The sequence below is a fragment of the Lampetra planeri genome, chromosome 12, assembly GCF_965212315.1.
Source record: "Lampetra planeri chromosome 12, kcLamPlan1.2.h2, whole genome shotgun sequence".
Lineage (NCBI taxonomy): Eukaryota > Metazoa > Chordata > Hyperoartia > Petromyzontiformes > Petromyzontidae > Lampetra > Lampetra planeri.
This window is the reverse complement of record NC_136118.1, coordinates 9596858-9624416: the sequence shown is the minus strand read 5'-3', so window position 1 is coordinate 9624416 and position 27559 is coordinate 9596858. Positions and strand designations below refer to the sequence as shown.

The following is a 27559-nucleotide window of genomic DNA, read 5'->3' as shown; positions in this document are numbered from 1 at the left end:
CGGGGGCTTCCTCTGCAGGCCACGTGGTCCCCCCCAGTGCAGGTTGCAACGCCTTACACAGTCGACAGCTACGTCATGGGCACTATTCCTGTTTAATAGCCACAGACTCAAATGGGAAAAAAAGCACAGACAAAGCAATCAAATCGAGGTTCACCAAAAAGTAACTTTAAGAATTTTTTCACATTTTTTTTATTTTGTGTATTTTTATAAACTGTATATTCAGCAACCGCTTGCACCGCTCCAGCTGTAAGTAGAAGTTGCCACTCGAGAGCGCCGCGCGGCTCCACGGTGCCGCGTGGCGTTCAGTAGGCGGATGTAGCCTCTGCCCAGGACGAGCAGCGTGCAGCAGAGGATGGCGAGCAGAGCCAGGCCACAGAGCGCCAACGCCGCACAGCCCAGCCCGTCACCTGCACCGTGACAAGTTCAGGGGAGAGGGGGGGCGAGCAAGGGTCTCAATTCTGATAATCGCACAGTACCACCAGGAGGGGCTAGACGGGTCCAACCACCCCCTGCCGCCACTACCCAACAACCACCCCGTGCATCAACGCACGTCCTAAATACGTGCACACGTTTGTACGCTTGTTGAACTTCTTCCACACTGTACATAGCCAACCGTGCTAAACGGAGGTGCGGTTAATGGACAAACTATGCACAAAACGCAATTCTAAAGAAATTAGTTTTCAATCTAGATTTCAAAGTGCATAGTATCAGTGGTTTCCAAATATCGGAAGAGTGTTCCAGACGGCCACAGAAGCGGATCTGAAAGCGCGCGATGCAGTGACCGTCTTCGTTCGATGGCTCGCCACTGCGAGATAAAACTGAACTACTAAACAATGTTTTTATTTTACCAGGTAAGGCCCACTGAGAGATATATATATATATACACACACATTCCAGAAGCAACACAAATGATAGCGCAACAAAGTAGCTCAACATGTGGAAATGTATAGCAGCCAAATGCTCTTAAACACACACGTTTCCAAACGTGGAAGGGAAAACCGGGAGGACCCCAGAACAATTCACGTGACTACGGGGAGAGAGACGAGCAAACTCCAAATACACAGCAGGCGTCAGGGTCGGGATCGAACCTACCACACCTCCTGTATACCAGGCGAGGTAGTGAACATCTCGCCACAGGAAGCTAGCACATGTTTAATCAAGGCGATCCTGATTTACACATTTCAATACAAAAGACATGCGAGATGCAACAGTATACAAAAGTTATCCTCATAGGCTCGCAAAATGCAATTACAGTTCAGCAAGCTGCTCAGCGTGGAAGCTCCGGTGGTTGGCTTCTTCTCCAGCAGCACGACGGCGCCTTCCAACGTGGCCAGCGAGTGGTCACGCTGGACGACATCACCCACTTGTCCTTGTGAGTGGGGGGGACACGGTGGAGCGAGAAGAATCGTGTTGGAGCAGTCGTCACGTGACAAGCGCGGTACCCATACATGGATCCATGCAAGTGCAAATGGTTCAATGATCAGTTCGATGCTATTTAAAAGCGATGTAATGATGTCGTGTCTTTAAAGGAAAGGTTATACATTGCGTCTAAAAATTTTAAAAATGTATCCACTATGACCACATTGGGTTATTATAACATTTCACGCACTTGATTGTGAATAGCTAATTTATAACATTTCATACTATTTTTCACGAGTTAATTTCGTTACTTGATTACATTATTATTTTCGTGTTAGTGGTAACGTTTAATTTTAATATTGTCTCAAATCATGTATTGTGCTCTGTATTAATTATTGGTTATGTTTGCCGTCAGGTTTAATTGGAACTGACAATTATGACAATTTCAGGCCATTCTAAGGGCGCCAGTTGCACGTCCACCCTCTTGTCAGAAAATGGGATGCGATTCTTAATGGTTTGACCTGGTTAAATAACAATAAGAATAATTGAAAATAAAAAATGTTGTATTATACAACGCAGGGGATTCTCAAACGCCAGTTTTCATCGCCCAACGTGAAACATTTTTTTGCTTCAATCTTCTACTAAACTATTGCGTTGAAACATGTGACTGCTTAATTTCGGATTTGAATGCAGAAAGCTACAACCACGTGGTGGGGTCACGAGGATACCAGTATGATAAACCCTCGTGTAAATGTATCCATTGGTTATGTAATAAATGCTTATACAGGAAGGAAAATTTGATTTATGCCGCACCGACCCCTTGGTGTGAACTGGAAGACTATGAAATTAAAGTAAACAAAAATATTAAAATACTGAACTATTTACCGCGATGCCACATTTTCTCCATTGGGGTTTCCAAAACCATGCTTAACTGCATGTTTTCTCTCACGTATTATTAAAGTGGTTTGTCATGTACCCTGCTACGACTATAATCTGTGAATTTTCCACGGAATATTTTAGTTTACCGGCTAAATGCTTTTAAAATCTGCAGTTTTCCAGCACAGATTTGTGTGTGTGTGGGGGGGTAATATTTTGATGTGCCACAAATCATAGGGTCAGGTGAGACCTTACCCCACACATCACCATAGACGAGTGGCATGCTACCATATGTGAAAACATGCAAACCCACGTTGCCCTGACAAGACACTCATCGTCTGCTTCCCGCCCACGAACCAAATACTCCTGAGGTTAAAACGCACGTCACTCAGACATCGATGATGCATCCAGTCGTCAGTAGGTATTGAGATTGGAGTGGATTTTACCGTGCCTGGAATTAAAGACCTACCCCCTTCTCTCCCAACATCTTTCCCATTCCCCATGTCGCCTTTTATGTTAGTTTCCCTTCCCCTTACCTCCCCAACCCCCCTACTTAAACATTTCACATCTCTGACCCTCGCACCTCGATGGGGCATTGGAGCCCAACTCAACCCCCTCCACAGAGCCCAATCGCACGCTAATCTCCGGCTCTTGACCGCTGAATTTTTGTCCCACCAACCCCCGCCCTTCTTTCTCTGCAATTGGTGCCTTTGTTCTGGGCTCGCGCGCAGTCATTTTAAAAAGAGACTTACTCTTCAACCTTGAGAGAGGACAGGCGGGGACGCAGGAGCGATCGTCGCCTTGGCACACGTACGCGCGGCAGTGGAAGTAGAGCTGGGGGAGTGAATCGCACGAGGCGGCGGACAACGCGAGGCGCGCGTCCGGTATCCAGTCATTACAACAATTGGGGGGGGGGGGGGGGGGTACCTGCTGCCCACCATACATCTGATAAATATAGACCATCGAGACAGAGTGACCAACTGACGCAGAGTTTAAGGACATTCTACAAAGGGCAATGATGCTGAGATTTTGCACAAGCAAAATCAAGTCGACAGAGGTATTTGAAAAAGAGTTTAATTTTTATTTGGGCCACCAATAATTAAAGCCCAGATGTGGATTCATTTTACTCATATGGGGATGATTAGCCTAAACTCTAAATTGCATGATGCCTCATGCTAAACACATAAGACAAATGTACAATCCACATCAATGAACCCGACTCATTTAGCTCCGATGCACTGCCGAAGCAGACAGAATGCAGACGAAGCGCACCGCCAGCAACAGTCGCTCGCGCGTGCGCGCGTTGTTCATCTACAGCCCTTCGTTAATCTCCTGCCGGGCGAGGGCCTCTTCACGTCACGTGCCGGGTGAGGGCCTCTTCACGTCACGTGCAGGCCGTGACCGCACGTCACGGATTGGCGAGGGCAGCGGGGGACATAAGCGCGGGAGAACAAAAGTACACTGCAGCAGTGGATTCTGATGCATCGTATGCAGAACTATTGTTCCCAACGTATATTGCCAATCGCGCCAAATTGAAGGTGTGTGGGAGGGGGGGGGGCAGGACAAAACCTGCCCACTGCCGCCAACATTCCCTACGACACCCTGCTGCTCTATGCAACGCGGTCACCCATCAAAGCACTATCAAAGTCTCAACGCTGCTGCGGGGGTTGAATTGAGGCGACGCGGTAATTACGGCAATTGTGCTTTTACTGGAACGTACGTTCGCCTGTCCGTTGGGCAAAACGTTTCCTTGCGGTCCGGCGAAGGCGAAGGTCTTCACCTCCAAGCGCTTGCGGTGCATGGCAAGCGGCACGTCCGGGAACTCCGTCATGGGGTGCAGCACCGTCGGGAAGTTGTCGCCTGTGAAAGGGCAGCTGCGGGAATGTCGGTCAGGATCACAATCAGCACATGGATGCAAGTATACTGGAGGAATCCGGTGGAGCTATGAAGCTCTGTTCACCAATGTCCAGTATATTCAGGCGAGACGAGCGTCCGCCAAACGCGTGGGAGATTTGGCGATAAAGTCGGGGAGACGCTGGTGGCCATTCCCATTTAAAGGAGCAACAGAACACCTCCTCACCCTAAACACCAGTAATAATGCAAATGATGATGACGAGGGTGGTACAAGCCAACGGTGATATCTGTAGACAGCACAAGGCACGATTGTGGCCACCACAAGATAGGTCCCCTCCCTATAATACCCCTGGGCATGTCACAGGACTTTACCGCACTGTCCACGTAGCATGCACGCATCCTTGTTTTAGTGCATAAAACCAAAACGTGGTCATTTTCATTTTAGATAGAAGCAGCATATACTGACGCGCTCATGCTTGATAGGAAACATCAGCACACTAATCCAGACGGAGCCAACATATGCAAAGTGGATTAACTATTAAATGGAAAGTGAACTTGATGCTGGCTCAAACTGCATCCAAAACCATCGGCTGGTAATTAAACTACATGATATATGCTAATGCAGGGTTTCCAAAACTCCAGTCTTCATGGCCCATTCGTGCAGTTTTTTTACATGCTTAAAGGTCTTCTAGTTTTAAACAGGAGTCCTTGCACATTTCATAAACCTGATGATTGGCAAACCCATCTAAGCAGAGTCCAGATTCAACAGGAATGCTCCATGAATCACGAGGCACGCACGGACACACACTGCATGTTAATTTGAATCTGCACTCTAACCAAGAACCGAAGAAGAAGTGTAGACCTACAAGGAAGTCATCGCCACGGCCAGAGAACGGAGGCAGTGGAAGGATTTCACAGAGCCTCATCAGCCGCCACGTGACAACTTGCAAAACCGAGATATACTTAAATTTCGAGTTAAAGCTTCTTTCGTGACTGCAGGGATTCATCTTCTTGGTTCTTTCGGAAAAGTCACGTAGAATTGAAATAATAAAATAATAAAAATAAAACATAATAAAATAATTCTCACGACGTTTCGGCCACAACGCAAGTAGACAGACAGAGTCTCCTCGACAGACCTGTTCTCCACCTGAGGACGGCTGCTTGCGTTGTGGTCGAAACGTCGTGAGAATTATTTTATTATGTTTTATTTTTATTATTTTATTATTTCAATTCTACGCGACTTTACCTAAAGAACCAAGAAGACGAGATACACTTCTACATCATGTGGAATATGTTCGCAAATCATCAGGCATGTTGCAGCATGTAACAGTGTCTTCTCTATTTGACCAGAGCAAGTCCGGTAAGCAGTCGGGTGGGGCGCCATGGTGGGTCATCACAAGGAGTCTGGGAAATCTCGAGCCAATGCCCCGAGGTACTCTGCCTCACTGGTTGTCCAGCACCCTCCACTGGACGCTGTTGAGGGGGTCCGGCGTCGGCGTGGCCCAGCAGTCCTGCAGCACCAGCACGAGGCTCGGGTCCGGGTGGTCCAGGAGCCGAACCTCCAGGAAGATGGGGTCCCTCAAGAACTTCACGACCGGGAACTGCGAGTAGTAGTCCAGGTAATCTCCGTCTAGGAAACAGCACAGCCAGAGATTGCGCCTTTTACTTTTATATTTCCTCTGTCCAATAGGAGAACCAATACTCAAACTCCCTCGATCTTTCTCCTTCTTGGTTCTTTCGGTAAAGTCACGTAGAAGGGAAGTATAAAATAATAAAAATAAAACATAATAAAATAATTCTCACGACGTTTCGGCCACAACGCAAGCACCTGAGAACGGCTGCTTGCGTTGTGGCCGAAACGTCGTGAGAATTATTTTATTATGTTTTATTTTTATTATTTTATTACTTCCCTTCTACGTGACTTTACCGAAAGAACCAAGAAGATGAATCCCTGCAGTCACGAAAGCTTTTAATCGAAAAATCCCTCGATCTTGTTCAATTCCGAGCAAGCTTCTTCAGAGCACTATGCGGATCCGATTCCTGCACATTGTTAAGCAGCAAGTTGTCAAATTGTCATTGCCTCTTTCCCAACATCATTTCCTGTAACTCTGAGAATGTGCTCAATCTTTATATTTTACCTTCTGGATATCTCATTAAGGCTCTCGCTTCCTCAATACGTCTTAGAACGTAATCATTATTTCACTGCATCGAATCCGATTTTTTCCATTCGACGCCATACTCATTTCACGAGACTTTCCAGCCTTCTTACGTCTTGACTTTTTCGGGAACTTGATTCTACAACAGTGATATTAATGACAATATTAAGCAACACTCAAGGGACATATCGTGTCAGTTGGTTGACATGTACCAGTGGCTACTCGCAGCTCTATGAAGAGAGTTCCAATTGCGGTGGCGGGCACCGGAGGTGGGTACGTGTTGACTTGGACACCTAGAAACGCTCGTTCGTCCGTCCGAAGCAATCTGCACTCCAGCAGCAGCCTAACAGACAAACAAAAAACGTTGCTTATACTTTTGTTGCAGACGCAAATGTTTATTGGCGACAAGCGTAATTTATAACAAACTCACATTCATTGGATAAAGTGTTGCCATGCTGCCCCCCCCACCCGCTGCCCCACTTAGGGGGTTAATCATGGACACTCAGAGCATGCATGGCAGGGCTGCCAAAATATTTTTTAGAGGCCCCCCCAAGGCAAAATGCCAGATGAGACCCTCCTCTGACCCTTTCTCGGATCCGAGACTCAGAGAAGCCTACCCCCCCACCCCCTCCAGACCCCCTCTACAGCTCTGCATGGTGTGTGTGTGTGCATGCAGCGTGGCAATGGCAGTGTAGGCTACTTGAAGGTTGAAGATTTGGTGATCGCGACGTCCCCGTCGACGCAGAGTTCATGCTCCGCGGTCACCAGAGCTCCGTACACAAGCTCCACCTCGTTCCACTGCGCACACACACACGCACACACACACGCACGCACGCACACACACGGGCAGTGACGTGCGCTTCACAGACAGCGTGGCCAGACAATTACAATAATTCCGCTCGTAGCAAACAGAGGGGACGTGCCCGGGAGGATGTTCGCTGCACAGATGCAACGGATGGTTTTGTAGCATCAACGTACATTTGGGTTATACCGGCGGACATCTCGGGCAATCTGAAGAGCCAACTGGCTGAAACGTCACTCCAAATTGTTTTTTTTTTGCTCATGGAGCACCTGCTCCCTCATTTAGTTTTGACTTTTCTTTACCCCTTCGTGTTCGTGTTGTTCTTATGAAGCCATCAACCTGCTGCTGCTATCCCCCCCCCCCCCCCCTCGGTGTATTTACACGCGTTGGTGCACATCAAGAGTGGACCCTGTAACGAAGTTTTTAAATAATTTTTTTACCGTGCATTTTGTCGTCATTGCCTTTAGACGTCCCCGTCTCTCTATCGAAATCGGCTCTAGCTTCGCGTAAATCACGTTACGTCGTGCGTGTGGCCACCCAAACGCAAAATTCCTCCGATCTCCCCGCCGCCCCCCTCTGGGAAACAGACGCTGCGCTTTCGCCGTGCGCCAGCGCCGAGAATCCCCAACACGCAGCGCCTCTTCCTTCCCATCCTCGTCTTTCCTGATCCTCTTGCTCCTATGTTTCCCATTCCTATCCATCCTTTCCCTCCAATTTCCCTTGCTTTGTCTCTTCTCTATTCTCTTCCCTTCCACATTTCCCGTGCATTGACAGCCTTGATTCTAGACAGATCTCACTTGTTTAGAGCTGCTTTTTGTGTTTAGTTGTTTTTCCTCCCCCCGCACCTCCAATTATTACGGTTGGCTACATAAGGCGCGCGAAAGACGTTCAACATCCATTGCCCTGCCCGTGATGTGCCACGAGTAAAAACAATTGCCAATAAATGTATATTTTTGGTATACATATATGTTGGCAGTATACAACCGAATTAGGCGAGGAGCTTGCAAACCACTGGCATGTGGAGTTGCGAAAAACGTGGTGGTTCCGTACCCTCGTCGTCACGCCACAGGAGTTCACGGAGAAGTCAAAGACCACGTGGTCTGGAGACAGCACCACGGGTCCACAGCCCAGCAGATCGCCGCTCAGGTGCACGGTGCTCAGGTTTAGTGGCGGCCAAGTAAGATTGCGGGAAACGGTGATGACAAATCGGCCATCCGTGGTGCACGCTGACGGTGAAGAGCAAAATACAAAAAGTTATAAACGCTCGAAAAGTTACTTTTTTTCACATGGGAAGATAATCACAGCCGTGCCCCCAATCTCGCAAGCTAATCGGTGTCAAGCTTGAATAGTGCCCGGCTGGGTGACCACCATGTGTGGTGTATCGTGATTTACGGTCAAATATTTGCCACAATCCACAGTGTGGGGGAAGCCCTAATCCAGCAATGAATTGGCAAAAAGGCTGTGCGTGTACACATTGTACACGTGCATGACACCAAATGTGCCATTGAGAAAACTAACCATAAGCGCAACCCAACATTCCTACCAGCTCCCTCCGCAGGAATGTGTTATTAATCATGTTGTATTACTGGTATTGTAAATTAATGTTTCGTCACCAGTTTGAGAAACACTGCTCCGAGTAAAGCACGATTTCATTGTTCTGGCATCGTTAATGAGCTTCGTTACCGCGCTCTAAGACAGCGTGGGGCTTGGCCTCGTAGTCACGGCACTCACCTGCTTCTCCGTAGAGGCACACCTGTCGGATGGGGTCGTAGCAGCATCCTTTGCGCGAGCACGCGTCCCTGTCCGAGCGAGCAGAGGCATCACCGCAGCGCACGTGTGGGAGCGTGGACGCGCAGGCCGAAGACTCTGAAGCGTCCACACGTTGCGGAGAAAACCGCGAACCCCGTCGCCTTAAAACGCGACCCTTGTTCAACAGCTTAATGCGCAAACCGCAGCCCAATTGCGCGCTTTCAGTTGGCGCTTGATGTTCGGTGGACTGCGACCCTCAGAAGGAAAGGTCGCTCCCCCCTCCCCGTAATACGTGGATCAAACAATTTACTCGAGACACCGGTGAACGGCAGCAAGAGCAGTTTGCGCTAAAGCCGTCGCAAGGTGTCACACCTTTTTGGCGAAACGGTCCTTCGCCGACTATGCGTGATGAATTTAAATGAACAACCGAATGAAACTTTGAATGATCGTGCACGCCATTAATATTGGGCATTTAACAATTCAACTCCACCATTCACACCCTCCACCCCTCCACCCCTCCCCCCCCCCCAGTAATTTTCTTATTTATCGTCTCATTTTTCAGACTTCTGAAGTTCTTCCATCATTTCCTGGAGTTCATCACCGTTATTTGTGATGATGACTGTCATCAGCGTAAAGGAGATGGCAAACACTTTAAAACGCGTTAACATTTTTTGGCGTGTATGTCACCAAACCTAATTGTCACAAGCATCTTGCTGCCGCGAATATCCAGTAAATAATAGTGAAGAGCCAGTGGAAACTTTGCGCAGTCATTCAAACTTTGTAGAGAAATAGAATGTTAGTTTTTTTGATGAACGTGAAATAGATGCACCGAGATGGCTTACATGGAGCAACAAGATATCGATCAGAAGAGGAGATGGGTTATAAGACACCCTCACAAAGGCTACTTGCATACACATTGACATAATTCGTAAAGAATCAATAACCGCATGCACAAGTTTAGTTGTGTAGTGCGAATGTAACAATTGTAGCGGATGAATCGACGCATCGTTACTTGGCGAATACAGACGTGAAAGATGTTCGTCGTTAGGTACCGCCGATTCTGAGCGACCTCAGGTTGAGTGGACAGTCAAGGGTGAACCTCCACGCTTGCGTTGTCTGCCCATCCACAGCTTCCTCAAGATGAATATTCACAGTCCTCTTTCCGTTCTTAGAGGAGGAAAAACACCATCACTCACACACACACACACAGCCCGACAAGTGACCGATTAAAACGTTGTGGTTCGCTAATCGTTTGTCGAGATTGCAATTACAGACCACGCCATTCCAATGAAATTGCAAAGTAAAGCCTACCTTGGTGTGAACGCAGCAAGCGTCGTTGTTAACCTTGAACTCCACCCCACGAGCGTCATCTTCGATCTTGTAGCCGCATTCGTTTGGCAGAGTCTCAATATTTGTGGCTATGTTGCTATTCTCTGTTGGACGAAGGCCAAAACGTCACTACAATGCCCACAAACGATATGCCAACTCATCCTAAATAAAATCGATTCTCCACTTGGCTCAAGCGCTGTGCTTTAGGACACTAAAGATGACCGCATGTAGTGTATCAAGTTGATATACTTTGCCTGGTCATCAATGGCTACGCAATAAATCTCAACTTAAAATTTGGCCAAGCACTCAAATGTGGCTAAATTCCAACGCCGATGATCAAGACGTCAGCGTGACCGCCACGTGATGAGCACCACTCTCGTTTGACGGTGGGTGGGAGAGGGCTGCGCTCGACGATGCCGACAGGATTTCACATAGAGATATCCATGTACGTTTAACTTCTTTCGCACCGTACGCAAGCCAACCGCGCTAAACGGAGGAGCTTGGCTACATCGCCACTTCTGTGAACGGCTTCTCTGCCGTGAAGGTGCGCGCTTCTCTCCGACAGAACCGAAAGGATTCTCCGTCATATCATGAGCTAACGACACCAACATCACAATCGGGTTAAATTGGGGGACGACGACAATAAGATATCATCACAAGTTGTTTTTCTCCAGATTCACCACGTTTCTTCCAATGTACCGGGTACACAATACCGCCAAGTGGCAAGTAATCGTTAACGTCGTTATGCCTGTACTCGGAAATTAAAACACGTGGTTTGCTCGCATATTACAGCAACTGCTGTAAACATCTATTTGTAACAGTGAAGCAACATAGGGCGGTGAGAAAGCCTTACCCAGGACTCTGATCGTGAACCTCTGGGCAGAGCCACTCTTCGGGATGAAGAATCCCAGTGATGTGGAAAGGCATCGCGTCTCGAGATCTGGTCACGCGAGGGCATTCGCGAGCAATATTAACGTTATACAGCGATGCCGATCTGAATTTGGGTAGCTATGCAGTAGCTGGTCAAGTTTCTCCATGATCATTCACCATTGCGATATCGGTGACATTTGAAAGATAATTTGTCATTAGTGTGCAGACTGGTGGGTAGGTATGTTGATCACGGTTAGACTTCTGAATGTGTTTGATCAGATAAGACATCAAGAGACTAGGATCGTCTAATTTGCAGAAGAGTGGCCTGCAGCATTATAGTCTGCCATTAGAGTGATGATTGCCCCTGGTATTAACCCAATTAAGCAATTTTCCCATTTGGCACATTTTTGGACCCCGATGCCAGCACACAATAGCCCACACATGTGATCTTTAACGTCGACTGCGAGGCATGTGGTGCCTTACCACGGTTATCATAGCGAATACATCCACAGTAATAATAATCATGGTGGCCAGCTGGTCTCGAACCGTGAACCTCCACAACGTGCGGCGAACGTGCAACCGCAAGGCCGTGGCACTCCGTCCACGTTACAGGAGGCGTGGATGAGCGGCGTGGATGAGCGGCGCTGATGAAAGGGTGGGGGGGGGCTCAGTGCGGCAGCAGAGGGCGGCGAGGGAAGTGTCAGACGCGGGCGAGGAGGCTGCACTCACCTCGTGGAGCGTCTTGGAAGCCCACGCGTTTCCACAGGTTCGCGACGCGTGCGTGACACGTGCACGTGCACAGCACGCTGCGCGCCAGGGGGGGAGGGGGTGGCAGCGGCACGAGGGCACAGATTGCCCATCAGCGTGGACGCGTCCTCTTGGTTACAGCTTGTCACAGTCTCCCGACGTTAACAGGCGCAACTGCGGCGTGACTCCCCCATGCGACGATTGCGCCGTACGCCAAATTTGATCGCCACTGCACCATTAAACTCTTAAGACTGATGGACCAAAATAAAGTAGAGTTTTTTTTTTTACGTTTGCAGATAGACTCTTTGTCTGCACTGTATTTACGCGGACCTGTATTGGATACCCAGGGGGAGCAAAGGTGGGCGCGTTTCGTGCACATCTGTAAATCTTCCAACCCCGCCGGGTTATGAGTTTTGCCAGGAGGATGGCGGTACAGCAAAAGCGGGTTCGTCAACATATTCGTGCGGACATTTGAGCGTTCACGTTTCCAAACATCCCATCTAGGACCCTCCTGAAAAGGTCTCAACACTAAACGAAAAGTTTTGCTTGGTAAACAAAGGGCCATTTATCTCGTATAAATTGAAAACCAAATGGTCTCTACCCGAACGAGCAATACGATAGCACTCATCTCAGTTGGATGTCCCGAGCCGGTGCGATTTCCACGGCGAGAGCAAAGCAACTCAAGACGACCACTACCGTTTACATACACGCACAGCAAGACCGTACAACATTCAGTGCTGCATACTTATACTGGTAGGAACCTCCTGGTTACACCAGCCCACAGGGGATTATTGTGTCCGTCCGTCCGTCCATCGTGCATCCAAAAATGGGAGGGGTGGAGCTGGGTGGAGAGGAGAGGGTGGGGATGGTGGGGCTGGTCACCCCGTGGTGCCCTTATAAAACTCAACGTTTAACCTACTCACGCCGGCTTGTGCCCGTCCTCACAGTCGGCCATATTTGCAGAAGACACCACGCCGCCGTTGACCCTGGCCATTGGCCGAGCAACCCAACGTTCCTACCAGCTCCCTCCCGCGGGAATGTGTTTGCATACTGAACATGTGCTCTCCATCTCTATGGACGACACGTCACGTGCTTTCTCATTAGTTAGCTTCTCTCTTCCCTTTGGCCGTTTCCCTCTTTCTGGACATCATATCCTCGAATCCATTCGACCTCCCTTCGGTGTGCCACCTTTCTTAACTGGGATCCTGTAATGGAGGCTCACGTAATCACCTGGCATGACAACTTCGTGCGACCAGATCGGGTGTGTTCGTGCTACTTTATCGGAGGCTCAGCATCACCCAGTTAGTTTTGCACACTTCATCACATTTCGGCAAATACGTGAACACCAACAACCGTACGAGGGAAAGGTCCAACGCCAACTTGGATTCTCGCTTTCCTTTGCAAGGGGTGGGGGGGGGGAGTAATTGTGTAGAGACGACACCACCCAACTTATATGGACTGCATCCTCTTTTATGGTCAATGCACGCCCAAGAGGGCTGGTGAAGTATGTGCAAACAACCTCCACGAACGCAAACTCGCGCCTACCTTAACAGCAAAATGCGAACCATCTCCCAGTACAGCACCTCCACTCCACACCACCGAATGCGCTGGGAGCATCTCGCCCATTTATAGAATTGCGTGCACTCCGAGGCGGAGTCAGGGGGGTGTAATTGGAAAGGTAACAACCGTGCAGGTGTGGGACTCCCATTATATTTCTCTGTCGTACACAGATTTGTAGCTCTGACATAATCGTGCTCTTTCCGTACCACGCGCGTGTTTATTCTTGCTGTTGAAATGGCCCTTCGAACAGAGCAAGGTTTTCTCAAAACGTCAACCCTTCTCTCTACGTTTGCCAGTCTTCTCCGTTAAAATAAAAATGTATTACTTAAAAACGCTTGCACGCGATTAAGGATTGCCAATAAGTGGCACCCCGCGACGATTTAAAGAGTTGATTTCAGTGACGATAGGGACATCCCGTGCATGCGACGTGCGTGTACGCGCGTGTCACACGTGACCTATACGGACCGATTCAAATTAACCACCTGGACCTCGTTTCGCAATCATCAGGCGCGTGTCGCCTGTAACCACTTTGCGTTTGGACGGAGGCACATTGGTACACCGTTGCTTGTTGGTCTTGCGGACATGAGTTCCCGTGCAGAGCTGGAGAAAGCTTGATCGTTGTGTGACTTTCTTGTAACCACCCTTTGCCGCATCTCGTGCTGCTATACGGTCATGTATGAATCAATTTGTCATAATCGTTTTGAAGCCCTGTGGATGAGTGCCACACGTGCTCTCAATTCGGCCTGACCGCCTCATTGAGTGCAATGGAGAAATGGCGAGGGGGGGGGGGGAATTCTAATGCCATGAATTAGATCCGTGATAATTATTCGTCTCATCCACCGATCCTCCTCCCAATTTAAATAATCGTCACGATTCAAGGTCGCGATCCGATTTCAGAATGTTCAGTTTTTTTTTAATATCGTGGTGAATGTTGCGGCATCTCGCGGCTGCAGATGGGGTGGGGGTCATATTTACCCATTATTTAGAACATGTACGGATCGATAACAAGCGTCGGTACTTAGACGCGCGATTAAAACGTCGGTCGTAAGAATCGGCGTCTAGGAATCGATGTTAACCGGCGCATAATTACACCCCTAATTGATATAAATGCGTGAACACGGAAGAAGAGATGCGCAATTTTTATTGCATTTTTTTCTATAGCGCGCGCTCGCTCTCTCTCGCTCTCTCTCCTTCCACCTCCCATGGCGGCAGAGCAGTGAGCGCTTCTTCGTCAGGAGTGAACGATGGGGAGTTTGTCCCTGGCAGGAGTCCTGCTCAGGGTGGCGGTCTGGAGGTGGGGACCCAGCAGCAGCGCGTTCTCTCCTCCCCCTCCTCCTCCTTGTCGCTCTCCGCGTGCTGGCAAAACGAGGGCAGCTAAGACGCTGGTCCACTGGCCGCAGTCGAGTAACTTGAACCGGACGTGCGACTCGGTTTTGTGTTCGTTCATTGCATGCGTCCACGCGTAAGACAATTGCGTAATTTGTGCTTAATTAAGTGTGATTAGTTAAATGTATAGAAGTAAAATGCGTGGTTCGTTTTCCTTCGGCATCTTTGTTTTATGGGTTTTGTTTACCCCGGAGGGAACGGTGGTGCAGTAGTTGGCGAACTAATTTCACTACGATCTAGGATAATTATTCAATTCGTTTTCTGGCCACCGCTTCATTTTTGGTGAGATCCCGAGCCCTCCATTGAATAATCCGCTCCGACCACCAGTGGTGAAGTATGGTCAAACAACCCCCATGACCGGCACTGCGTGGGGGAGCATGGCTTCAGCAGTGGATTGATAAAGTACTGTAAATTATTGATACTTACGTATTATCATTTTCAATTAATTGTCTGCAAACGGACTGAACACGTATCGCATCGCTTGCTGTGTATACAACTGCATTTCACATCCTAAAGAACCGATAAGAACTATAGCAAACGTTGGGAACAAAGTTAAATCGTAATTTCGCTTTTGGCTTGATCTCGACTTTCAACTTCCGTTCCCGGCGAGTTCTACAACCAAGTAAAACCAACATCTTTCACTTCTTTTCCTGAACAAAAATTCGCAGTTACAAGAACACCGGCGTGACGTCCCCCCCCCCATCATATCCCTCTTGATCTCACCGCAGCCTCGTGGGAAAATTACTCAGCCACGCAAAATCTCCAAGTTCATCCGCCAGGGCTCTGCTAACGGGGGCGCCAAAGAGTACGTATACGCTCACTTTGTTTGTTACAGTACTCCGCTTAGTTTATCGACCCCGGGAGAATGATGGGCCGAGTCGATCCCCCAACCAGGATTTAGATTTACAGCGTTAATATTTTTGGCCGGGCTGCTCGCTTAACTGCTGAGCCAACAAACTGCGCGTGTTTCTGTTTATCTGATGGTGATCAACCAGGGCGGGGAGCGGTCGTGCAGCGGTTAGCACCGCTGCGATACTAACCTGGTGACCCTCGTTCCGCTCACGGCCAAACACCACGGATAATTGTGACTCGATCCTGGGCCTCCCCTAGGTCGACTCGGCCTTATGAGTACCTGGTGCGGTGTGTAAAGATTGGCACTGGGGAAACGAAAGTGGCCGGGCGTGGTGCTGCTGGCCACCCACCCCATCGTGTGCTGTGCCGGCCGTCATAGGTGCTCGCTAACATAACTTGCCCCCAGTCTAGATTTGAAGCTTTCGTGACTGCAAGGATTCATACTCTTAGTTTTTTTCGGTAAAGTCACGTAGGTAAAAAAATGAAATAAAAATTTATAAAAATAAAATAATAATTTTTATTATTTTTTAAATTAATTTTAATAATAATTTTATTATTTTATTTGTATTTATTTTAATTTCATTTTTTTTACCTACGTGACTTTACCGAAAAAACTAAGAGTATTGCCCCCAGTCTGTTAATGCTATACGGGGGATCTTTGTCTTTGATGGACCATCTAATGCTACAATCGCAACCACAATCGATCGCTTCTATTACAGATCTGGAAGTCATGTGCCACCCGACAACGGTGGGATTTTTCTTTTGGCAGGGTGGAGGGTCCGGAACGTCTTACAGAGTTCTGCTTCTCGGTAAGTCCTCACGATTTTGACCGTCTTGATCACGTGGAAATCTGGTGTAACGCTACAAAAATAAATGCTGTTCTTTACTCCGTACAAGTATTGACCCACGTGTGTAAGATACTTTTTTTAATAATTCGTAGAATGTATGTACAGGGATCCAGTCACTAGCGGGTGCGATATTGAAAATGAAATGGAAGAATCGACACCCAGAATTGAAAAATGAATTAATAGATGTGGTGGACACAGTTGCACGTCTTGTAAACACGAGTTAAAACCGTGCTTGCGACGCGTCATCATGATACCGTCTCCTAATTGTTGTTGTTGTTGTTGCTGTTGTTTGTTTAAACAGATGCGCAGAATGCCGACGTTCCCGCCGAGTCCTTGGCGGAGGAATGTGGATATCGTCTCGAGAGACATCCAGGCTGCATGCAATTCACAGCGCCCAACAGCGCATGCAACGTGAAGACGAAGGTGATGGTCTCTGTATAAAACACAGGGTGTCTCGATCTCCATCCTGATCCACCAGCCCCTCCCTCGTCCTCCGTCCAAATACATTTTAAGTTGGTTTATATGCTGCACGCGACTGATTGAAGGCATCAACGTGCCATGTGATGCGGGCATGCGCTTCTGAAATGGTAAACTATGCTGCGTACATCAACGTGGAAATACGCATTTATGATGCGCGCACGTGTGCACAATTGCGCTCTTCAATTGACTACAAGATCTCGATACATTTCTATTGGTGTGTCTCTCACGTGGACGTTTACCAATCATCTGGTTTGCGCGGCATGTGAATTTGTGTTGTATATGAATTGAGTAAATGTTGCGACACGTGGAAATGGCGTGCTGTGGGGTTGGTTGTGTAAGGACTGTAGTTTATGAAACTTACCTTAAGAGGAAGCAGAGTAGTAGACGGGATCTGACAATCGTAATTTAATGCCTGCGATCCAGATCTTTAGGCGAAAGGATTGGTAGATCGTGTAAGAAGCAGCACGCTATCAAGCCTTTTGGGTTGAGATATGGGCAAAGAAGGTGGCAGTACAGCAAGTGGGCTCGCGATCCCATCTGCGCATACCATTTGAGTACTCTGCTGTCCGTATGTGTGTGTTTTCTCCAGTTACTCCAGTTTCCTTCATGCGTCAAACGATCATTGTAGAGGTGGAATTGTCCAAAACATTACCGATGTTGTCGGAACCTCCGAAAAAATAAATGACTCGCCCGAGGCCTTCCTGGGCATATGCAGGGCATAGTCATTATTATTTTTTGTTACGCTTGTAATTTAATGTATAAAATCGTAACAATGTTTGCCATTTAATCGCCCATTACGCGTGTGTATTTCCTCTTACAGCATGAGCAGAGAATGTTGACTATTAAGCTGGAGGAGAACTGGCTGGGTCAAAAGCAGAGGGACTGGACATTCACCGTGAGATGTCCGATGCACATGAGATCTTTGCGTGCTGGAGGCAAGTGACCAGCGCCTGTTTTTTTGCAGTGTCACTCTTGGCTTATTGATTATCATCTCTTTAAAACATTGCTCCGAATCACATTTTATTCGGGTAGACCCCCCCCCCCGCACGCGGACTGCAAAAGCCACAGAGAAACATATGTTTTTGCAGTCGAGCCCTCTGCGCACGCAATTGCGCCGAGTCAACTCCACCCACGTTGCTTACGACTCGCCGCACATCCGTGGTCATTTTGTGTTTCTATTCGACAGCGGGAAGGGCTGCTGCTGCTGCTGCCACGTGCACGCCTGAGAACGGAATGCTCCTCTGCGGATTCGCTCCGGCGACTCGAGACGAATGTGTGCAGAGGGGCTGCTGTTACGACCCCGTGCAGCAGGCGTGCTTTTATGGGGAACCAGGTGAGCTGCCTCAAACTTGCATACGAGTGCTGCGCTAATAGTTATGTAATAATTTGCAGAAAATGTTTTTACATGTTTCTACATGCATGAATATACATAAAATAGCAACGGCGGCTACTAATAATTCTGTAATAATTTGCAGAAAATGTTTTTTTACATGCATGAATATACATAAAATAGTAACGGCGGCTACTAATAATTCTGTAATAATTTGCAGAAAATGTGTTTTTACATGCATGAAGATGCATACAATAGTAACGGCGGATACTAATAATTCGCAGCCCATTGCTATTTTGCTGCGGGCAGGGTCCCCTCCCCGTGCTGTACCTGTGGTTTAAGGGGTTGTTTGTCTGCATGTTGAACTTCTTTCGCGCCGCACGTAGCCAAGCCGTGCTAATTGGAGGTGCGGGGGTTTTGGTGCAGGTTGGCACAGTGGGGGTCGGATGTCACTCGTCACTGACGATGGCCCCTGGCCGAGAGTTCAGCTCACCGGGTTTCCAAGTCGTGATTGCCACGATCTTCCACCTGCCCTTTCTCTCTTACGTTTTGCATTCATTGACCAGCCGCGTAGCCCTCCCTAAATGCGAGTTGCGACGATGTTTGTTTCTTTGCCGTGGGGTGGGGGACCCCCAGTTTGTACGAGTGACGGGCGCTTCGTAATCGCCGTCTCTCGGCACGTGACCTCGCCGCCGCTGAACCTGAGCACCGTGCACCTGCCTGGCGATCGCCAAAGCTGCGGAGCCGTGGTGACGTCCACCGACTTTGTCGTCTTCAACTTCTCCATGAGTTCGTGTGGAGCAACAGCTCGGGTATAGGTCGCTATGGTTACTACGACCGTCATTGTCGTCATTGTTATAAGGAAAATAATGCTGAAGTATTTTTTTTTGTATTGGTTCTTTCGGTAAAGTCACGTAGAAGGGAAATAATAAAATTACAACTTAATACAATTATTGTTTTATTTTTATTATTTTATTATTTCCCATCTACGTGACTTTACCGAAAGAACCAAGAAGATGAATCCCTGCAGTCACGAAAGCTTTAAATCGAAAAGTAAATTTTACGAATCGATTGTTTTTCGTTTTTCATACGTTCATTATTAAACAAAAATTCAGAGCCTTTTATGCAATTGTATGTTTGGGAGATGCAGGGAGTGAGAGATGTACTACCCACCACTACATGTATCACGGGTTCCTTCTGCTATGCGGTTAAAAAATTTCACTCCCACCACGGCGTTCTGGCACGTTGCAGTCCATGTCTACCAATGGAGATGACGGTGGTGACCACCATCTCTGTAAGAGGAAGAGACGTTTAAAGGATGGAGATGTTAACACTGAGGATGGATTTCAACAAACCTCTGAACGATTATGGGAAAACGTTAAAATAAATCGGGGAAAAAAAATGTGTTTTAGACCATACAATATGATTGTCTTGTTTTTTATAGCATTCTGTTAACTCGTGTGCCCTCTTGCTTCTTCTCGCCAAGTGGGTTGGGGAGGAGCTCGTCTATGAAACGCAGCTGATCGCCGACCACGAGCTGTGCGTGGATGGAAATATCGCCATCACAAACTCCGCGACATACAAGTAACTAAGATCTTATCTTCTTGGTTCTTTCGGTAAAGTCGCGTGGATAGAAAATAAAAAAGAAGAAAATAAAAATAATGAAAGCAAAAACACCCCACGACGTTTCGATCGCAACACAAGCGGTCTTCATCAATAAGTGGTCTTCATCTAGACGGCTTGTTTTGTGATCGAAACGTTGTGGATTTTTTTGCTTTGATTATTTTCAATTTATTATTTTAATTTGTATTTCATTTTTTATCTACGTGACTTTACCGAAACAACTAAGAATATTAATTCCTGCAGTCACGAAAGTTTTAAATAATTGAATTAAGATCTGCATGGTGTCACTGTTTTTTTTTCTCTTCACCGTGTCAATCCCCTACTGCTTGATGAAGGCATTCCGTAACCGTCACCATCCCTCAGGTCTGCGATGTAATGGAATGTGGTGGTGTTCGAAATGTGTGTAAGCAGTTTAATTGACCGAGACGTTATTTACACTTCTGGTGGTTCAATTCATTGTGGTGTTTGTCTCGTAACAGTATCCCAAGGTGATCTTGTGGGCTGTGTGCAACCACGTCCAGGTTGGTGCTGCAGTGCCGATTCCATGGGAAGGACGACCTACAATTGGGAGTCGCTGTGGCCACGCTTCCTCCTCCCCGCCCGGTGACCGGGGCAGGCCCTCTTTACCTGGAGCTACGGATTGCACGGGGTACTCACCGCTTTGGGGCTGATTTTATAAATGCCCATAGATCCTCAGTCTGGTCTCTTGGCATCAGGACTTTTTTTTTCATACCTCCAGACTAGCACGGTTGTCTACGTATGGTGTTAAATGAGTTCAACATACACTGGTTCCTATGCTCGTATCAGATTTTTAAAATTGTAAATATCATCGTGCAATAGGATCAACAAGGACAAGGATCCCCTGTGTAGCATACACACTGTTGGGGCAAGTGCTGTTAGCGAGCACCTAATGTAGGCCGACACTGCAGCACCACGCACTGCCTGCCGCCTTGGTCTCCCTCGTGGTGATATTTACACACCGCATCGGGTACTCATTTGAGGCCAAGACAACCTAGGTGTGAGATCCGGTTCCGATAACCGGCACTGCTGTTTGCTGTGAGCTCGACACACTAACTATTACTCTACAGCTCCCAACAATAGTATCAATGATATTCTTGGTTCTTTCGGTATCAACGATGTGTACTCGACATACATTTTCAGTTTTTCGGTCAAGTTTGGATTGACTTTAATCATGTGTCATTTGCTGGCGAAATTATTTCATGGTTTAAATTGTGTTTTTACAGATGGAAGGTACCTGGACTACTACTCGCAGTTCCCAGTCGTCAAGTTCTTGAGGGACCCCATCTTCCTGGAGGTTCGGCTCCTGCACCACCCGGACCCGAGCCTCGTGTTGGTGCTGCAGGACTGCTGGGCCACGCCGACACTGGACCCCTTCAACAGCGTCCAGTGGAGAGTCCTGGACAACCAGTATGAATTTTTCGATTTAAAGCTTTCGTGACTGCAGGGATTCATCTTCTTGGCTCTTTAGGTAAAGTCACGTAGAATGGAAATAATAAAATAAAACATTATAAAATCTCACGACGTTTCGGCCACAACGCAAGCAGCCGTCCTCAGGTGAAGACCAGGTCTGTCGGGGAGACAGCGTCTGAATGAAACGGCACCATGCTTGGAGTGTATATTTAAGCTGGGTTGGAAGGGGGGGGAAGGGCACCTTGACAAATAATTTGCATATCAAAATGAATTTAGCATATTTATGGGAAATGCAGGTATGTGATTTGTACTACTTATGCCCGTGCATTATGCTAAATTCCTCTTGATATGCAAATTCTTTAGTCAAGGCGCCCTTCCCCCCCCCCCCCTTCCAACCCAGCTTAAATATACGCTCCAAGCATGGTGCTGTTTAAGTCAGACGCTGTCTCCCCGACAGACCTGGTCTTCACCTGAGGATGGCTGCTTGCATTGTAGCCGAAACGTCGTGAAAATAATTTTATTATGTTTTATTTTATTATTTCCATTCTACGTGACTTTACCGAAAGAACCAAGAAGATGAACCAGTATGAATCTTAGACAATTGTTTTATTCAACAAAATGCGCTTCTGCGCATTGCACAGTGAACCTGATGGCCCGAGTTTGTTTTCTGGCCACATTTTTAACATCGTTGGAGCATAATATCTGAACTGATCCTGCCCCCCCCCCATACCACCTCCAGATCTATTCCCTAAAATTTCAGAAGTAGTTCTGTGACGTCATGTTCCTCCAGGGTCGTATGCTAGCTGCCGAGTGCCCATTGAACTTTGCTTAACCTGCATGACACTTGTGCCAATGGCAAAATTGGAATGTAATTTTGATGGGCAAAACAATCTAAAATATCTAATGCCATTTATTTTAGAAACTTTCGTTTTCACAAGTGCCCTTTGGGGCTGTGCTAAATGGCAATTGTGGTTCTTTTTTGCAGCTGCCCATTTTCCGGAGACGACTACCAGACCGTGTTGCACCCAATGGGCGAGTTTCCCGGCGTACTCCTCTCTTCTCGCTACAAGCGCTTTGAAGTCAAAACATTCGTCTTCACTGGGCCACAAGATGCCATGGTGCCCTATGGAGAGGTGGGGTGCCGTCTTTATCATTCAACGTAAAATTCTCTCCTTACTGGTAACGTTAACTTTGAATGTATTTTCTCTTTGACCGCAGCTGGGCTTGTTGGGATAAATAAATTGGAGAGGGGAAAAGTGTTTTTGAAATGGTGTCCGAACACATTGGGGTACAGCAGCAGGGTTCATGTGCACATCGCCCAAGGTTGATGTACATCTAGACATATAATTTACTCCACCCCCTCGCAAACGTGCTTTCTTGGAAGCGATTCAATGTTTCTTTATTTTGAAATGACAATTCAAGAATCTTTTACTTGTGTTTTCACTTATTTTCTGTCTCCGTTGCATTAGCCCAAGGGCACAATTAGCATCGTAACTTGCAAATGATTTGCATTAACATGAAATCACTGACGAGTGTATTGTGAGCGTAATAATATGTTTGTATTGGTGTTAATCGTTTCGTGATTTTTTTTTATGCAGCTCTACTTTCACTGCAGTGCTTACGTGTGCAAGGGGGATGAATCCTCCTGTGTCCCCGGATGTTCCTCCAAGTTTAAACGTGAGTGCGCTGACAAGGGCGACGTCCTGAAAATTGACCTTCATCTTCCATGAATTTTGGGCAAAAACGTTCTGATGTCTGCATTTGGCAGGAACAATGGGGCGACTCTGCCTGGCCGATGCAGTTTGGCTGTTTATTCGACCGTGTGACTCTCAAAAACCCTACACAGTCGACGAGCACGGTTGGTTACGTACGGTGCCAACCGTGCTAATCGGAGTCCCTTCTTGGTGGACAGGCGGTGCCTGTACATGTGTAATGACGACTTAAAACACTTCTCTTGCTGGCACTTTATTGAAAACACGTTCACTTGACATCGGGCGGAGACCCCAGTCTCCCGCGCATCTCTCGTGTATATCAACACGAGGCCACGGCCCCCTTCTCGATCATTCTCGCCGACTCTGGACGCTCACTCTACTGGCAGACTCTACCGTCCTCTTCCGTCACCTGACCGTGCTCCTTTCTCGAACATTCCCGTAGCCACCAGTCCCTTCGCACTCACAACTTGTACCCCTGGCATTACCTCCCGTGGTCACTAGTCGCCTAACACCGCATGCAGACTCTTGTCATCACACATGTGGTGTGACTTAACTCGGAGACGGTAAGACTTGGAGGCACTTCTTTATTAAATAAGCACCATCGGGATAACACACAACACCCTACGTGGGTGCACACTATTATTATTAAGACTGTCTATTGTCAGCGGCACTACTTAAAACAGTTGTTAGGCTGTCTGACTAGCAGCGCCCCGGGATGGTGAAGGCGGAGACGACAAGGAGATGGTGACGACGATGGACTTGAGCAGCACGACGGGGATCCCACTTCCAGCAACAGCCACGAGGTCCCGCACAGGGGGAGGGGGGGCCTCTTGTACTCCCAACGTGGCCTCGCTCCGCCCTGGCCACGCCCCCCCTTCTGGAACCTACTAGCGGATTCCTGGGGCTTCCCGATGGGCCCCATCTGACCTTTCCCCGAGATGTCCCCCTCTGGTAGACATCATAGCCTGCTGATGTTAGTGCTGACTTGAGTTGAGTACTGCCATACACCGCAGTTCCCCTTTTTCGTCAGCAGCCAACGCTATGCCACTACACATGTACAAACCTGTGTTAATCCACTGCTGGATGAGGGCACCCACACATCATTTTGGGTGGGGGGGGGGGGGTTATGTGCTGTAGGAAGCGTAGAAGTATAGTACAATGATTAGTTTTGTTGTACTGCCCATTGCATAGCCCTGCAACCTATAACAGTTTTTTAAAGTTGCCTTCAAAACAACATCCAGGTTAAATTCTGCTTAGCTTCCGAGATCTGATGGTATCGGGCACGTTCCAGGCGACGGTCATTGGATTTGCTGAAATTCTTTCACATTTCACGTTCCATTGGATAAGTGCTTTGTCCTCTGCACAGGCCACTTGACTACAAAGGATGGAGACGTCGACCTGTCGCTAGTGACTGCTCATGAACCGGTCCTGATTGTGCAGGAGGAAAAGAGTTCTCAACATCTCACACGTAAGTTGCTGCGTCCTTCTGTTCATCTCCTGTTTGTTAATTTCACGCACGCATGATTTTGAACACTCGTGCATATAACCGTTGACTTGCGCGAGGTTATTCTCTGATCCTGCCAATTATTTAATCCTTTTGTAGGCTAACGTTTGCCAAATACAGTACAGGCACACATCAAAGAATGAATATCTAACACTGTTTCTCCTAACTCGAGTCCTCACAACCTCCAACACTAGAGCTTTTTGTGCGTGTCAGTCTTTTTCATTAGTACGTAATTTAAACTGCCACCGCACTGCACACACCCGATAGTCATGAATCGCAGTAAGCTACCCTGTTGCTGGGTGGGGGAAGGGGTCATCTAGACTGGAGGGTTGGGAAAACTGCATTATCGCTCTGTAGACCAGACCTGGATTGTATTGTGGTGTGTCTTTGCAGATGAGAGCGTTGGCAACCACGGGTCCACCCTGGCCAACGCTGCCATCACGGTGTTCTTTGGCAGTGTCGTCATCGCTGGTGTGATGTACTACCGCCGTCGCTGTACTCAGCGGGGGCTTTTTGTGCCGAAGAGACCATCTCCAATGTTGTCACTGGTTAATACAGAACAACAGTGGTGCGGTTCCGAATACTGACTTGAACTTGATAGTAACTTTAAACTTTGGTATGAATGTATTTAAAAAGAAAATTTAAAGATGATTTTTCTACGTTGGAAAAGCCTTTAACTTAAAATTCATTTGAAACGGATCACATGAGGCATTGTACTAAAGTAATACTGTGTACTGTGCGAGATAAGATGTGTGGTATGGCAGGCATAACTAAAAATATTGCCACATTAAAGCTGCTTCATAATGGCTAAATATAGGCTAATGTTTTGGGCACGGGGCCCTGTTTTGAATAATGCTTGAAAGGGGTCGATGAGACCCTGGAAAATATCCAATGTGCATTATCCATAATTGGCTGCACTGACGTGGTGCATTGCTCATGGCACCCCTGGTGGCTTGCTGAAGTTGGCCTTTTTGCATTAGTGTTAACCTATCTGCTGGAGATTGTATGCTTGTGCAATTCGTATATCGAACGGGTTGCTGCAAAGGTAAGCCTATATAACTATGCTGTTGTCGATATGGGTAGGTGACTTTTGTTTCAAAAATAGCTGAATCTATAAACACGAACAGGATTCTGCAGGCTATATTCCCCAACTAGATTTCGCTTAGTATGGCATTTCTCATTGCCATATCAGACAAACCTATAAACAACTTGTGTAATGGTCTTAATGCCGGGTCCCCAAAACTCCCAATCATTGGGCCTTGCCAAAGTGTCAGGTTTACCAATCGTTTTTTAAATATAGATCGAAGTGTTACTGTGTGGGTCCGATTGCTCAACACGCCCCACAACGTATTGGTCACCGGTGCAAATCAAAATAACGTAGCCATATGCACCACCTGACCTAAAATCACTCCTTCAAATGTAGTTTGATGCATTGGCGGTGCTCCTTTCCTCGTTCGCAGGCATGAGCCATTGAATTGTGTGGATTTAGTCCCCCCCCCCCCCCCGTTCTTGCATGAGTTTTTCCGGTTTTTCTGTGCGAAGCTTGTATGTTCTCTCCCCCCCCCCCACTTCTGCATGGGTTTCTTCCAGGTTTTATGGTTTCCTCCCACAGGAACCCACCCCCCCCATTTTTAAATGCAATCGCTATTGGCCAAAGATACCTATTACCTGCCATTTCCTCGGTTGGGATGACGTGCATCAACATCGCTGTCTACTGCTCGGGCTCTCCTGACCATGAGGCTTGAGACCTGGATATGATTTTGTGGGGAAATGAGCCAAACATAAAATGATGAACAGTACTGTACTGATAAAAAACGACTAATTCAGTCTCAATAGGCGGCTAGCAAACGATTACAACCAGACAGACGATCGCGACTTTATTGCTCCATTTGAGTCGCAGCTTCAAGTACATGGTGGAAAACGCGTGCTAATTGTTCGGACTTTGCTCCTTGCACAACTGGTTGGTTTTGTCACAAGCAATATGAGAAAACATTTTCAATAAACCATCAGCCGTGTAAAACGTGCAGACGCATAGCCCATTTTTTGTCTCTAGCATGCTGGATGAGGGCCCCTGCCGGTCGTTTGGGTTCTTTGACCATACTTCACCAAGCTAGTAATTAAGAACCCCTAGACATTTGTCAAATGCTACCAAAAAAGGAAATGTATAACGGGTAAGGTTTTGGGCAATGGCCCTTCATGTCACAGAAAAACACTGCCTTCAAAGGAAACTGACGTTTCTGGAAATAACCAGACAATTTTCTGAAACGTCATCTTATACAGTTTTCCTTTGAGGCAGTGTTCTTGACGAATTGGGTTATCTATACAGCACTGCCAACACGGCATTATAGCCACATGGGCACGATTTGTGTGGATCTCAATCGCGTTCGCGGCCACGGCTTGGAGTCGCGCAAGGCCATTATTGTACTCCCGCACGTGGCCTTCAACGATGCAACTTCAAATCTTCTGTTTGCCAAGCCGAATGGATTTCGCAAGAGGGCACAACCACCTCGTAAAAAAGACCCGACTACGCAGAAATTTCCTTCCGGGTAGTTTATGGGCAGCAACCCGAAACCGCAACCGCACAAAGCATGGCATCGGCGGATACAGTATTTGATGGTCAGCATCCAGAAGAGACCATGAGAACATTCACAAACGCCAAGGGGGAGGAATCGCAGCAGTGATGCGTCACTCCAATACTCCTGACGTAATCCTCTGGCTCTACCACCTCAATGTAAAATTAGAGCCGTTGCTCCACATCGACGTACGGTGTGAAAGACGTTCAACATATCCACAACATCGGCGAAATTGAGACCTGTAAAGGTTCACACAGAGACCCATACACTCGGACCAATAGACAGATCGATACGGAGGCATAGCGACGCCACACCGCTACCCCTGATGCAATCATCTGTACATATGTTGTTGAACTTGTACTGGTAGGAACCGTCAGGTTACACCAGCCCACACGGGATTATTGTGTCCGTTGTGCAGGGAGGGGATGGGTGGGGGTGGAAGGGTTGGGGCTGGTTGGGGAGGGGCTGGTCACCCCGTGGTGCCCTTATAAAACTGAACGTTTAACCTACTCACGCCG

At 47.6% G+C, this 27559-nt stretch overlaps 2 protein-coding genes across 3 annotated transcripts; one reads left to right on the top strand and one right to left on the bottom strand.

The window, feature by feature from the left end:
* Positions 1–161: 161 nt before the first annotated feature.
* On the bottom strand, positions 162–13337 carry LOC144721643 (zona pellucida sperm-binding protein 4-like). The gene is made up of 14 exons (XM_078599450.1): positions 13288–13337; positions 11725–11801; positions 10979–11065; positions 10108–10229; positions 9849–9963; positions 8779–8913; positions 8098–8273; positions 6946–7043; positions 6458–6588; positions 5536–5719; positions 3956–4109; positions 2988–3069; positions 1253–1369; positions 162–407 (listed from the first exon to the last, which is right to left on the bottom strand). Exons 1-14 carry the CDS (start codon positions 13308–13310, stop codon positions 220–222), a joined length of 1689 nt encoding a protein of 562 aa, XP_078455576.1. The 5' UTR covers positions 13311–13337; the 3' UTR covers positions 162–219.
* Positions 13338–14425: 1088 nt separating this feature from the next.
* On the top strand, positions 14426–26492 carry LOC144721641 (zona pellucida sperm-binding protein 4-like). Of its 2 annotated transcripts, XM_078599447.1 has the most exons (14): positions 14426–14596; positions 15417–15493; positions 16260–16349; positions 16690–16811; positions 17689–17803; positions 18055–18201; positions 18835–19010; positions 19685–19782; positions 20343–20470; positions 21066–21249; positions 22238–22385; positions 22851–22929; positions 24331–24432; positions 24862–26492. In XM_078599447.1, exons 1-14 carry the CDS (start codon positions 14547–14549, stop codon positions 25053–25055), a joined length of 1710 nt encoding a protein of 569 aa, XP_078455573.1. In that variant the 5' UTR covers positions 14426–14546; the 3' UTR covers positions 25056–26492. The 2 variants fall into 2 exon arrangements, with proteins under 2 accessions (XP_078455573.1, XP_078455574.1); XM_078599448.1 differs by lacking the exon at positions 14426–14596 and having other exon boundaries at positions 15411–15493; positions 16310–16349.
* The last annotated feature ends 1067 nt before the right edge of the window (positions 26493–27559 follow it).

Excerpts from the sequence above, each read along its gene's own strand:
- LOC144721641 (XM_078599447.1), top strand. The coding sequence starts at position 14,547 with ATGGGGAGTTTGTCCCTGGCAGGAGTCCTGCTCAGGGTGGCGGTCTGG. Across the intron at positions 19,011-19,684 it reads CGTGTGGAGCAACAGCTCGG|TGGGTTGGGGAGGAGCTCGT; the intron begins GTATAGGTCGCT and ends CTTCTCGCCAAG. Across the intron at positions 22,386-22,850 it reads CCATGGTGCCCTATGGAGAG|CTCTACTTTCACTGCAGTGC; the intron begins GTGGGGTGCCGT and ends TTTTTTATGCAG.
- LOC144721643 (XM_078599450.1), bottom strand. The coding sequence starts at position 13,310 with ATGGTTCGCATTTTGCTGTTAAG. Across the intron at positions 10,230-10,978 it reads GTTCACGATCAGAGTCCTGG|AGAATAGCAACATAGCCACA; the intron begins GTAAGGCTTTCT and ends TTCGTCCAACAG. Across the intron at positions 7,044-8,097 it reads CCTGTGGCGTGACGACGAGG|TGGAACGAGGTGGAGCTTGT; the intron begins GTACGGAACCAC and ends GTGTGTGCGCAG.